The sequence below is a fragment of the Meles meles genome, chromosome 3 (assembly GCF_922984935.1).
Source record: "Meles meles chromosome 3, mMelMel3.1 paternal haplotype, whole genome shotgun sequence".
NCBI lineage: Eukaryota > Metazoa > Chordata > Mammalia > Carnivora > Mustelidae > Meles > Meles meles.
Genome location: NC_060068.1, coordinates 154424774 through 154438830, shown reverse-complemented (window position 1 = coordinate 154438830; position 14057 = coordinate 154424774). Strand labels below are relative to the sequence as shown.

General features: G+C 38.0%; 1 protein-coding gene and 1 pseudogene across 1 annotated transcript in view; one reads left to right on the top strand and one right to left on the bottom strand.

Annotated features, from left to right (window-relative positions):
• WDR70 (WD repeat domain 70) overlaps nucleotides 1-14057 on the top strand; it is a 322684-nt gene that overhangs the window by 60838 nt on the left and 247789 nt on the right. Inside the window, exon 7 of the mRNA XM_046000609.1 lies at nucleotides 1932-2065. Coding sequence (XP_045856565.1) covers nucleotides 1932-2065 — 134 coding nt within the window. The remainder of the gene's footprint in view (nucleotides 1-1931; nucleotides 2066-14057) is intronic.
• LOC123938860 lies at nucleotides 9059-9536 on the bottom strand (annotated as a pseudogene).

Here is a 14057-nt window from a genome sequence, read left to right as displayed (position 1 = left end):
ATCTTATGTCTACTTTTTGTTAAATCAGACTTCTGGTATTTTTGTTCTGAATATGTGACAGAATTTTCCCAATTTTCATGTTTTTAAGTAAATTAGGAAAGGAACTGTAGACTGTACTTAAACAGAAACTTCCCTGTCATTTAGTTCAGAGATTTTTACAACCAGAAGTGTTCATGAGTTTTACATCTTTTAAGTATTTCTATTTTTTTAATTGAATTTTATCTTCTAAAGAATTATAATTGAAAATGTAGTGTCCACTTGTTTTGCACATTAAAAAAATCAATTAAAGCTTCCTTTGGTTTTGTTTTTTTTTTTAAAAAAGGTTTTATTTAATTATTAGAGAGAGAAGACCACACATGGAGTTGGGGAGGAGCAAAGGAAGAGGGAGAAGCGGACTCCTCGCTAAGTGGGGAGTCCTCCACAGGTCTCCATCTTAGGATCCCGAGATCATCCTGAGATTATGACCTGAGCTGAAGGCAGACCAGTGACTCTCTGGAAGTTGGAAGCTGCTGGCTCCAAACAGCCCTTTCCCCTTCCACAAGGAGGACTCAAGGAGATGCCTCCGGCTAGTCATCAGTTCTATCCTCACCATAGGTGTCTGCCCCTACTGCTTGGTGCTGGCAGTCGGAGGGAGGAAGTGGAGCTTACACCCTTGAGGGGAGGACGGGCATAGAATAGACAAGCCACAAACGAATTTGCATTTTCAAATTGTATTGTAATGGAATGAACACTGACGCAGTTAGTCATATAAGGAGGAAGACATCTCTTTAATTGTAACAGGAGAGTGGAAGGATAGAGTGGGCATAGACGCAAGTAAGTTTGTAGCTGGTAGTAAGTAGTAGAAGTCACTTCCTAACCTTCAAAAGCTACTGTTCATTTTTATTTTTCATCGTTTTAGGTTTTAAGACATACAGTTGTTCAGGCATTAAAAAATGACTTAGTTCTCATTTGTATGCTTTCTTTAACACATTTCGAGTAGTACCTATCTAACTTAAACATATAAGTCATTAATTATATTTATATATAATTAATTATATATAATATATATAATTATATATAATTCTCTTACATTGAAATCAATGTTTACAGATAGAAATGAGTAAAATTATTTTTTAAGTACCTGGTTTTAATTAGAGTAATTCTAACATTAATAACATTTCAATTCTGTTCAAAGAACTGATTTATAGTTGCTTCCTTTATATAAAACTTTGATCCTTTTAGTATTTCATTTGTATGGTAGTCTCATTAACTATTTCTAATGTATTTTTTTTCCTTCTGAGAGGGCAGTAGATCCAGGGACTCCCTGCTTAAGAATAGTGAGTTACCAGTGGGTGTTCACATGTGCATTGGATCTAGGAAAATTCACAGGGAAGGCAGATATTTTACGGAGCCAATGTAAAAAGGTGGTATTATAATGTAGTTAGTCACTTATAAATTCAGCTTTAAAAATAATTGTTTAAGGTGATTATATCAAGTCATTCAGCCATATACACAAGAAAATAATTTCTACTCTGTCCTACTTCATTAAATAGATTTCTTAACATTCCTGTTGGCATTTTCTCATTTTGGTAATTTTAGATTCGTGTGGTCTTCTGTTGGTAATTAAAATATCTCAAAAGGTTTTCTCAGAATTGTTTATTGAAAAAGCTGATTTATTTATGAGGTTTGGTAGATAAGTTGGGACAAAGCTGGCAATTACATTAAATTAAAATATTTTTTCTTTATTTCAAAAGAGGTAATAGTCGTAATAACAAAGTCAAATAATAGAGAAGATGCTATCCAGTCGTACTTTTTAGAAGTAATAATAGCTGGTGGGTTGTACTTCCAATGCCTATAATATAGGAGGTAGGGTTAGAGAAAGGAAATGGAGGTTATCATAGACTATAACTAGATTTTCTCCAGTTAATTTTTTTGTTTTTTTTTAAAACCAGGTTTCTGCTTTGGGTCTGGATCCCTCAGGTGCCCGTTTGGTGACTGGAGGGTATGACTATGATGTTAAATTTTGGGATTTTGCTGGAATGGATGCTTCTTTTAAGGCATTTCGATCCCTTCAGCCCTGTGAATGGTACGTATTACACAACTTAATACCTTCATATTTGAAGACAGAGTGCTGTCATCGTTTGAATTCCATCTGTAATGCTCTGTACCAAAATATGCTACATTTATATGGCCATATGAGGGAAAGAAATGTACCTTAAGTTTCTTTCCTTCACTTTGACGTTAATTTACATTTTAAAGTTGTTTTCAGTCTTTTTTTGTTTGGTAAAAAATATTTGTATTTAATACTCCAGTAAATACTGTGTAATGTCATGTGTATGTGTACGACATATGTGAAGCCGATAACCCAGGTGCTCGTCAGTGCCACACTGTGCAGGTATGGTCAACTAGCATTATATCAGAAGGGGCTTTGCATGTTGCTACCATAAGCCACCCTCTTATTTCTGATTTTGACCATGTCTTATCTTTTAGTATATTAGATATCAAAAATAGATTTTTATTGATGAAACTGATATCTTGTTAACTTGTATAATGTATGTTGGAAATGAGCTCTTACTGACTAAACATAGATATTCAAGATATGTGAATTAGCTGAAATTACTTAGACCCAATTTTCTGCTCTTGCATGAAGGGGCTTAAGAATCTAGTTTGCCGGGGCACGTGGGTGGCTCAGTGGGTTAAAGCCTCTGCTTTCGGTTCAGGTCCTGATCTCAGGGTCCTGGGATTGAGCCCCACATCGGGTTCTCTGCTCAGCAGGGAGCCTGCTTCCCCCTCTCTCTCTGCCTGCCTCTCTGCCTACTTGTGATCTCTCTCTGTCAAATAAATAAATAAAACCTTTAAAAAATTAAAAAATTAAAAAAAAAAAAAAGAATCTAGTTTGCCTGGGGCACCTGGGTGGTTGTTGTTAAGCGTCTGCCTTAGGCTCAGGTCATGATCCCAGGGTCCTGGGGTGTAGTTCCAGATCACTCTGTGCTCAGTGGGAAGCCTGCTTCTCCCTCTCCCACTCCCCCTGCTTGTGTTCCCTCTCTCCCTGTCTCTCTATGTCAAAGAAATAAATAAAATCTTAAAAAAAAAGAAGAATCTAGTTTGCCTTAAACTTGAACTCTTGGGATGATGGTTTTTGCTAACCCTAATATCTGCCTGTAAACTGGGTTGTGTCAACTATATGGTTAAAGTTCCTATTTCTGGGCTATTGGGAGTTTGCTTTCAGTGACTCTTTCATGAAAGTGGTGGTTGGAGTAAACGAAAGACTAGAGAGCTGGGATTTTTCTTAATCCTGCAGAACAGGTCAGATGAATTGCTTTTGCTTTCTTTCTTTTTTTTTTTTTTTTTAAAGATTTTATTTATTTATTTGATAGAGAGAAATCACAAGAGAGGCAGGCAGAGAGAGAGGAAGGGAAGCAGGCTCTCCGCTGAGCAGAGAGCCCGATGCGGGACTCCATCCCAGGACCCTGAGATCATGACCTGAGCCGAAGGCAGCGGCTTAACCCACTGAGCCACCCAGGCGCCCCATTGCTTTTGCTTTCTTGCTAATAAATACTTAGATAATAAATGTCTGTATGTGGCTAAGAATTGGATCTGAGATCTCAGATTTCTCTGGCAGCTAGTTATCTAGCAAAATAACCTGAAAGTTTTATCTAAACATTTTTGTACAAATCGTACTGATTGGCAAATTTCGAAGTCCTAACTTTTAAGCTATCTTTAGTAAAGATTTGAGAATTCCCTAAGTGAACATAGCAGATCTCTGATCATATGGAAAGGAAAAAAAAATTTAAAAACAGGTTATCTCCAATGATGGCTCTATTTATTTATTTGTTTGTTTGTTTATTGTTTATTTATTTATGATGGCTGTATTTAATAAAGCTCTCATTATTTGAAATAGTAACCTGATATCTTGAGTTAGTGTGATGACTTTTTAAAAAAATGTATTTAAGGGACGCCTGGGTGGCTCAGTGGTTAAGCCTCTACCTTAGGCTCAGATCATGATCTCAGGGTCCTGGGATTGAGCCCCACATCAGGGAGTCTCTGCTCAGCAGAGAGCCTGCTTCCCGCCCCGCCCCCCCCCCGGCCTCTCTGCCTACTAGTGATCTCTCTCTGTGTCAAATAAATAAATAAAATCTTAAAAAAAAGTATTTAAAATATGAGGTCATATCTTTTATTCGCATGTGATGGTCTCTTGATTAAGGATTATGTTTTCCTTCTACTTTCACAACTGTGAACTTGCTTGTTCAGGATTGTTCTGTACTCTATTAATGATCAGCTCTGAATAGACTTACGTCTCATGAGTCTCAAGGCAGTGCTCTATTACTAAACTGTGTCATTTGCTATGCTGTTGTAACTGAAAATGCAGAAAAACCCAAGAATGAGCTTATTTTCTCTTCCATAATTAAATTGTTGCATCCTATATATAATAGTGAGCTATCAAAGGGAAGACAGGAATAAACAGAATTCTTGACATTCTGTACAAGATTAATGTAAACTCTAGTACTGCAAACATTATATGAATGTTACTATTTTAAATCATGAGAACTGTGTAACTTTGCCATCATTTGCCCCCCAAATAAATGATGGTACTTTTTATGACAATATATATATTTTTTACTTAATACTTATTTTTTTAAAAGATTTTATTTATTTGACAGAGAGAGAGAAAGCACAGGTAGGCAAAGTAGCAGGCAGAGGGAGAGGAGGAAGCAGGCTGTCTGCTGAGCAGGGAGCCTCACGTGGTGCTCGATCCCAGCACCCTGGAATCATGACCTGAACCGAAGGCAGCCGCCTAATTGACCAAGCTGCCTAGGCACCGCACCTTAATTTTATACCTATTTATGCATCCATCTGTAATTCACTTTTTATGGCGAAAAATTTCAAACAGAGAGAAAAATAGAGGGCTAGCCTCTTACCCTTTTACCCTTTACCTAGATGTAACAGTTAAAAACATTTTTTGTATTTGCTTCATTTTTGTAATTTTTGAAGTATTTATTTATTTATTTATTTTAAAGATTTTTTTTATTTATTTGACAGAGAGAGATCACAGGTAGATAGAGAGGCAGGCAGAGAGAGAGAGAGGGAAGCAGACTCCCTGCCGAGCAGAGAGCCCGATGCGGGACTCGATCCCAGGACCTGAGATCATGACCTGAGCTGAAGGCAGCGGCTTAACACACTGAGCCACCCAGGCGCCCCGGTTTTTGAAGTATTTAAAAGTAAAGACATACATAGCTTTCACTTTGAAATATTCAGCATGAATCTTTCAAAAATATAGACATTTCCCTATGTAAATATAGCTCCAATTATCCTAACAAAATTATTTAGAATTTCTTTTTAAAAAAATTTAAAAAAAAATTTTGTTTAGTTACTTGACAGAGAGAGAGGCGGGGAGAAGGCACAAGCTTACGGAGTAGCAGGCAGAGGGAGAGGGAGAAGCAAGCTCCCTGCCAACCAAGGAGCCTGATACGGGGCTTGATCACAGGACTCTGGGATCATGACCTGAGCCAAAGGCAGTTGCTTAACCAACTGAGCCACCCAGGTGCCTCTATTTAGAATTTCTTAATATTTCTCTTTTTACAGTCATTTTTTTTTATTGTGTTATGTTAGTCACCACACAGTACATCATTAGTTTTTGATGTAGCGTTCCTTGATTCATTATTTGCGTATAATACCCGGTGCTCATTACAGTATCATCCCATATTTAAATTTCCCCAGTTTGCTCTCAAAATGTGTTTTAATGCTGGTTTGTCAAACATGGATCCAATCAAGTAGTACATATCACATTTATTGTGTACCTCTCTTACATATCTTTTAATCTAGGAGAAGTTTTCCTTCCAAACCATTTTCTTTCCCATGACTTTAATAAATAAGTAGGTTGTGCTTCATAAGGTTCTTCTTCCCTGAATTTTCTAATTGTTTCTTTACGGTATCATTTAACTTATTTGTCTCCAGTATTTCCTGTTAAAGATTTGAAGGCTTGGAAAGAAAAAAAAAAGATCTGAAGGCTTGATCATAATCTCTAATGAATCACTTCAAGTCGCATATATTGTCTGGTTGTTGCTATTTGTGACTTGCAATTAAGATTGATCCCTGGATTAAGTTGGTGACATCTGATTCTTCCATTGTAAAGTTAATACTATATTATATACTTGAGATAGGCAAGAACTTTATGGAGAGAGATTTGGTAGCGTGGAAATATCTAGATTCTCATCATTGCTTCACTTAGTAAGTTTAGCATCCATTGATTATTCATATCTGAGTCAGTTATCTCATTGAGGGTTGTTAAGTTTGTGATTTCCTCAATTTCCTAAATTCTGTTATTTCATCTACATTTATTTGTTGACATTCTTCTAAGAGAACTTTTCCATATTAATTGATGTTATTCAGTTACGCTAAAATACAGTTCTACTGTGAAGGCAAGATAAATATTTGGTTATTTAACTACCCATTTTTAGTTCACGGGTAGGTGGTGATAAATGAGTTGCTGCTGTTATTGGGGGTGGTGTTTTTTTTTTTTTCTTTTTCCTTTTTGAGTGGCAGGATTTATGACTTTAAAATTTTCATGTGTTCCAGTCAGTTGTACTCATTATTCTTTTTGATGTTTAAATTGTCCCAGATTTGGCCAGGGGAGTCCCTGATTACTATGTAGTTTTGACATGTACTCATTATACTTTATGAAAGCTTACTTACTTTCTGGCATAACATGATGTAAGCTTCCTGGTACTTTCCTTTCCAGGCCCTAGAATCAGCATTTGCCCATGGAGATCTTTTTTTTTTTTTTAAACTGTGGAAATGGTATTTAGAGACCAAATCTGAATGTTATACCTGCTCATTAATAGTGGGATATCATTCCTTCTTGACCTTCTCAGTGGAAGGAGGTAGGAAATATAGGGGTGTGTTTGTGTGTATTTAAGTGACAAGATCATATTGATATTTCCATTTCAAAATTTTAGTAAACTTTAACTTCAGAATATATTTTTTTTAATTTATAGAAAAACTGCAAAGATCATCTAAGGTTCAGGCATACCCCTAACTCAGTTTCCTCTGTTGTTAATATCTTACATTTAGCATGGTATATTTATGGCAAGTAAACCAACATTGGTCCATTACTATGAACCAAACTCCAAACTGTATTTGCATTTCACTGTTTTTCCACTGATAGGCCTTCCAAGATATACACCTTACACTTAGTGTTCATGTCTGTTTAGTCTTCTCTAGTTTATGATGCCTTCTCAGTCTTTCCTTGTTTTCCTGACCTTGCCAGTTTTGAGGGGTCCTGGTCAGGTGTTTTGTAGAATTTTTCTTGATTTGTTTTTTTATGATGTTTTTCTCTGGTTAGACTGGGCCTGTGGGTCTTGGGGGATGAATATCACAGAGGTGAAGTGCCCTTCTTATCACATAGCAGGGTACATGCTATCATGTTTTTAAGGTTTCTCAGCTATAAAGTTACTTTTTCTCCCCTTTCCGTTTGCTGTTCTTTGGAAGTAAGTCAGTGAATGCTGCTCACATTTGGAAGAGTAGAAAAATTAAGCTCCATCTCTTGGTGGGGGTAGTGTTTACATAAACTACTTGGAATTCTGTATTGACTACTTGATATTTTTTTTATATCTTGGGTTATAAGCCAATACAATGTTATTTATTTTGTTGCTAAGACTGTTTCAGCTGTAGTCATTGGGAGCTCTTACAATTTGGCTTCTCTGAGTCTTTCTTTGATATGCCTCCTTTTTTTTTCTTTTTTCTTTTTTTTGAGTACTTTTTACTTTTTGGTACTATTAGGTGCTCCGAACTCATCTTGTATTGTCCCTGCCCCAGTGCTAGAGTCACTCATATTCATTAGGACAGCGGTATCTAAAAACAGGATCTAGGTTCTTGGTGTGCTTATTGTTCCTTCTAGGCTTCTCAGCTGACAGAGCTGGGAATTGAATGCATGTATGCACACTTGTGTGTGTGCTGGATCTATAAAATTGTTTCTTTATCCATTTGCATCCATGTTGAGGTAAACGGGAGTTCATACCCATGTCTCTGCCTCGAAGCTAGTATACATTGGTTCATTCCAGCCTTCCTCCTCCTTGGAAACCTTCACTTCCTAACAGTGAGAACCCTGGTTCCCACCAATCATCACTTCTGTGTTTGTTTAACCCAAGTATGTGTGTAAAACAGTCACAGAATGGTTAAGCTGTATTCCTGCTCCATTTTTTTTTAGAAAAGAAAAGTCTCTTTAAAGTTTTTCAATTAAAATTTCTCACTGAGAAATTATTGATGAGATTATTGGTGAGATAATTGATTTAGGAACTAAATCCAAAGGCAAGCTCTCCACTCTGTCATTCACTCAGGTAGGACACACAGTGAGAGAGGCAGGGTGGCCGTGGAGAATCAGGATTCCTGTGAGGCAAGCTTGAGACCCAAGCTGGCTCTTTAGTTCTGCCCAAGCCCTGCACATCTAGCTGGAAGCTGCTGATACCAGGAGAGGCAGGGAGCTGCAAGGCCACTGAGGAGCCAGCCACTAAATTGGGGTGCAGAGAGCTTGTGATGGCAAGGAGGCCTCCACACCTTAAGCTGCTGGGTACTTCTGGGAGCCCCTGCTGTATAACTCCTTGGAATGGATCCATGGTAGTCCTCTTCTGATTCCAGAAGGCATGATCTTTGAGAGGACACCTTGTGACTACAAGATCACACCACCTGGCTTCCAAGCACCTGTCCTGGGACAGGGGGTGAAGGAAGGAGTGCTGGCCCAAGGGGAGGATCCTTTGGGAGGATATTCTCTGTTGACCCCAATACCTCAGTCAGCTAGCCCATTCTCACATAGATTAGTTATACTTATTTAGTCATATATATTATAGTTATATACTAAAAAGAGAAAAAAACTTGCCTGAAGAGAAACTCTTTAAAGGACCCACATGGCTCAGGAAGTTGACTATTCCCTCACCCCTACCTCCCCCAAATTCTTTTATAAAATCATGTAGTGCGGTCTTTAGGAAACCCCCACTCAACCTAGCTCCCCTCAACTTGGCCCTCCTGTGTTCCCATGACCATGACTGCCCCCCAGCTCCAGCCCAGTGCCTGGCTGCAACCAGTTTCATCTGTGGCCATCCATCCCAGCCATGGATTTCTGCCAGGTGCCCCTCTACTGTGCTCCCAGGGACCATGTTGGCTGTGGGTAGTGGAGGGAGTGGTATCCAGATGGCCTGGTGGCTTGGTGGGGCCAGGCCCAGAAGGGACTGAAGTTTGCAGGAGAGGAGGAGACCACAGCAGTCATGGGGATGTTGCTGCTCTGAAGGCCCTCAGAGGCGTGTAGCTTGGGGAACATGGCCAGTGCATCAGGAAAGTTGGGTGGCATGGCAGGTGTTTTGCTGGGGGTGCACATCATCGGGCGGTGATGGTAGCTGTTGGGAATGGTGATTTCTTGGAAAAAAATCACTCAGGGTAGTCTCTAGCTGCCAGTGCACTCTCTAGCACCTGTTGCAGCTGTTCACCTGGTTGGCAGTGCAGCCTACAGCCAGCATGAACTGGTTGATCATGACCTGGTGCCATAGGTGGTCCACTTTCACCGACATGGCTCTGGGCGTGTGCGATCCCAGCTGGGCAGCACGGGAAACTTGCTGCCATGGGCTCATGCTAGTCACTGGCCATAGACTGCAGACCTTCATTGCCTACTGCCTGCCCAAGAGTGTCCCAGTACCCCTGCTCCAATTTAAATTTAACTTTACAGAATGTTTACTTAATATCTTTGATTTTAATACTCAAAATCAAAGATAGAACATATTTTTGAGAAAAAAAAGTAACTGGTCAAGACCAGGAGTTGGCAAAAGTTTTCTGTAAAAGGGCCAGATGTTAAGTATTTTAGGTCTTATGTGCCACAAATGATGTTTGCTAAATTTGTGTTCATGTGTGACTGTATGCTATATAATACGAAATTAAATTCACATTAAATTTTTAAATAATGAAAAAAATGCAGTGGAGGTATTTTCTTTGGCATTCAGTTCTATCCTCTTTATTTTGTTAGCTGATTGTTCCAGTTTTAGATTCTGATATCTAACATATTAATGATCAAATTTTGCTTTTTGCTGATTACAGATTTGATAAATATACAATGAGTTATTCAATTGATACTTGTTGAATATGGCAGAGTCAGACTTTGATACGCCATTAGAAGCCTTTCATTAAGGTGTGTGGGTGTCTCAGTTGGTTAAGTATCTGCCCTCAGATCAGATCACGATCGCAGGGTCATGGGATGGAGTCCTGCATTGAGTCCTGCATCGGTCTCCCTGCTCAATGGGGAGCCTGCTTGTTCCTCTGTCTGCCACTCCCCTTGCTTGTGCCCTCTCTCTCTGACAAATAAATTTAAAAAAATAAAAAAAGAAGCCGTCTTTATTTTCATATGGATCTGTTAACCCTTTAGATTAAATTGCTCACAGCTATGAGAATCTATAGACACCTATAGATTCAGCTAAATTTTTCCATACCTTTCCTCACTCATCTACATTGTTACTATGTCACCTGCAAAGAAAACTTGAAGGAGTTTGTTGACTGTTTTGAAGGTGTAAAAGCAGAGTGTGCTGTTTTTTGTTTTTTTTTTTAAATTTTATTTATTTGACAGACAGAGATCACAAGTAGGCAGAGAGGCAGACAGAGAGAAAGGAAGGGAAGCAGGCTCCCTGCCGAGCAGAGAGCCCAATGCGGAGCTCGATCCCAGAACCCTGGGATCATGACCTGAGCCGAAGGCAGAGGCTTTAACCCACTGAGCCACCCAGGTGCCCCCAGAGTGTGCTGTTTTTAAGACCATCTATTCATCATGGTGAGTAAGTGTCAGAGAGGCATTCACACAAAGACCCTCCCCCCCATAGCCATTCAGGATAGGCAGCAGAAGTCCCAAGTTTAGGAGTGAGAATGAGATCAGGTATTTTGAATTTTGGACATCTCTGATGAATATTTTAATATTTTTGACCTTGCTCTCACTTCCCTGGGATACCTTAAACATACTTTGAGGTAAAATGTTTTCTTGATCTACCTGTAGAAAAACAAGATTTTTCAAAATGCTTTTCTTCTGTTGTTATTCAACTTCTTCTTGATGCATCTTCCATTTTGGTATTTTGATATGTTTAATAATTTGGTTTGGACTTTTGCCCAGCCAACATCAGTATTAGATTTGTGAATCTCGAGGTTCTAAAGTCTTTCTTTGTCCCATTTAGTGCACATCATCAGTACTGCATATTCTCTAATCCAGTCTGCTGCTTTTGTTTTGTTTCTTCACTGAGTCTCAAAAAAATTATATATGTATGTTCATGAGTTAGAATCCATGGGCACACAGATCTTTCAGATGTATCCTTTACGTAAAAAAATGTGGATGGAGTAAAATTTTTCACAAAATATTAAGAAACTTTGGGTCACTTAGGTAGCCCCAAGTTAAGAATTCCTTATCCTCTGCCCATTTAAAAATGGCTACATACTCTCTATTCTCTTCTTTTAAAAACACTTTAATTAATTAATACATTAAGTTATGTTCTCATACAGAAATTAAAACATTACAGTTAAAACTAAAGTTCTTCCTTGGTCATCTTTTAAAAATCTCTTTCCTAGGTATTCTTACTGTTTTCATGAATTCTTTAAGTTTTTTTTTTTATGCCACCATTGACAAATATACATACCCATCAAAAGAGTATATGGTACGGGCGCCTGGGTGGCTCGGTTGGTTGGACGTCTGCCTTCCACTCGGGTTCTGATCCCGGGGTCCTGGGATTGAGCTCCACATCGGGCTCCCTGCTCAGCGGGAAGCCTTCCTCTCCCTTTCCCACTTCCCTGCTTGTATTCCCTCTCTTGATGTCTCTCTCTCTCTCTCTGTGTCAAATAAATAAATCTTAAAAAGAGAGTACATACTATATTTGTTTTTATAAATGATGCCAGATGGTTGTTATCCCATAATTTATTTTTGTTTTCCACTTCACAGTATTGCTTGGAGATTTTTAATATCTCTACATGTTCTACTATATTCTTTCCAAGTGTTGTATAGCATATTATGCATAATTTACCATAGTTCAGAACCATCTGAAGGTCTTGTTAAAGTGTTAGGTGCCAAAGGGGGGGGGAATAAGAGAGAGAGAGGAACAAACCAAGAAACAGACTGTCTCTTCACTCTAGAGGACAAACTGACGGTTACCAGAGGGGAGGTAGGTAGGGACATGGATTAAATAAGTGATAGAGATTAAGAAGTGCACTTGTGATGAGCACAGAGCGATGCATGGACGTCTTGAATCACTATATTGTACACCTGAAACTATTATAATACTGTATGTTAATTGGAATTAAAATGCAAACTTAAAAAAATGTTAAATGCTGGGCCTCACCTTTAGAATTTTTAATTCTTTAGAGTTGGTGTAGCCTGGGAATTACTGAAATTTGAGCCATGCTGCTGGGGCCTTGTATTACTTTTCTAAACTGATAACTGAAATCCATGCATATCAGAACTATGCAAAGCAAGGATTGCTTGTGTCTTTTTTTTTTTTTTTTTTAATTCCAGTGTAGTTAACCTACAGTGTTACATTAGTCTCAAGTGTACAATATAGTGACTCTGGTCAGTGGCTGCATATATTACTTAGTGCTCATGAAGAAAAGTGTACTCTTCACCTGTTTCACCCAAGCCCCCTACCCACCTGGCTTCTGGTAACATCTGTTTGTTCTCTGTAGTTCAGAGTCTGTTTTTTGGTTTGCCACTCTCTTTTTTTTCTTTGTTAATTTGTTTTTAAAATTCTACAAATGAGTGAAATCATGTGGTATTTGTCTTTTTCTGACAGACTTATTTTGCTTAGCCCTGTGCTCTAGCTCCAGCCATGTTGTTGCAAATGGCAAGATTTCTGGCTGAATAATATTCTGTTTTATGTGTGTGTGTGTGTGTGTGTGTGTATACGTATACCAGATCTTCTTTATCCATACATCTGTCAGTGGACACTTAGGCTGATTTTGTAGTTTGGCTATTCTAAGTAATGCTGCCGAATGCCTGTATTTTTAAAAAAATACTTATTATTGAACTATGGTTGACATATAATGTTATATTAGTTTCAGGTGTACAACATAGTGATTTGACAATTCTTTACATTACTCAGTGCTCATCATGATAAATGTAGTCACCATGTGTCTGTCATACAATGTTATTGCATTATTGACTGTATTTCCAATGCTGTACTTTTCATCTCCATAATTTAATTTATAACTGGATCTCTTAATCTTCTTTGCCTATTTCTCATAACTGTCCCCCTTCCCCACCTTCTTTCTGGCAACCATGAGTTTTCTGTTTTTAAGGGTCTGTTGGTTTTGGTTTTTAGATTTCACGTATTGGTGAAGTCATACAGAATTTGTCTTTGTCTGACTTATTTCATGTAGCAGAATACCCTCTACCTCCACATTATTGCAAGTAACATGATTTCATTTTTTTAATGACTGAATACTATTCCATTGTGTGTGTGTATCTTTTCTTTTTAAAGAATTATTTATTTATTTGGGAGAGAGAGAAAGAGCAGGGGAGGGGCGGAAGGAAAGAATCTCACGCAGACTCCCTGCTGAGCACAGAGCCCAACATGGGGCTCTATATCAAGACCCCCCTCAAGATTTTTAGTATCACATGATAAGGTTTCAGTAGTTTTTCATTTATCTTAAATGTTCAACCTTTTCATGTGGATGAATTCTATTTTTCATTAGGTATCTCTTCAAAATTATTATTCTTTTTTTTAAAAGATTTTTTATTTATTTACTTGACAAAATTATTATTCTTAATTGGTTTATGAATGTTAAAATAAATTTCCATTTCAGAAATTCACCGAAGAAGATTCATAATTGAAGACAGGGTTGTTTCTGATCATGCATTAGAGATCATCTTCCCAAAGCCATTTTGTGAATGGGCACGTAACAGAACTGCTCTGCATATTTCAGTAACTTCTAAGACTGCACATTAAAGATTTCTCAAATTGGGCTTTATGGGCATACTTTTAGGGGCTCATGAATTTCTTTCATTAATTAAAACATTTTGTTTTTGATTTTTGATAATCTTTGGCCAATCCCTAATGCCTGTATCTGTTTATACCTGT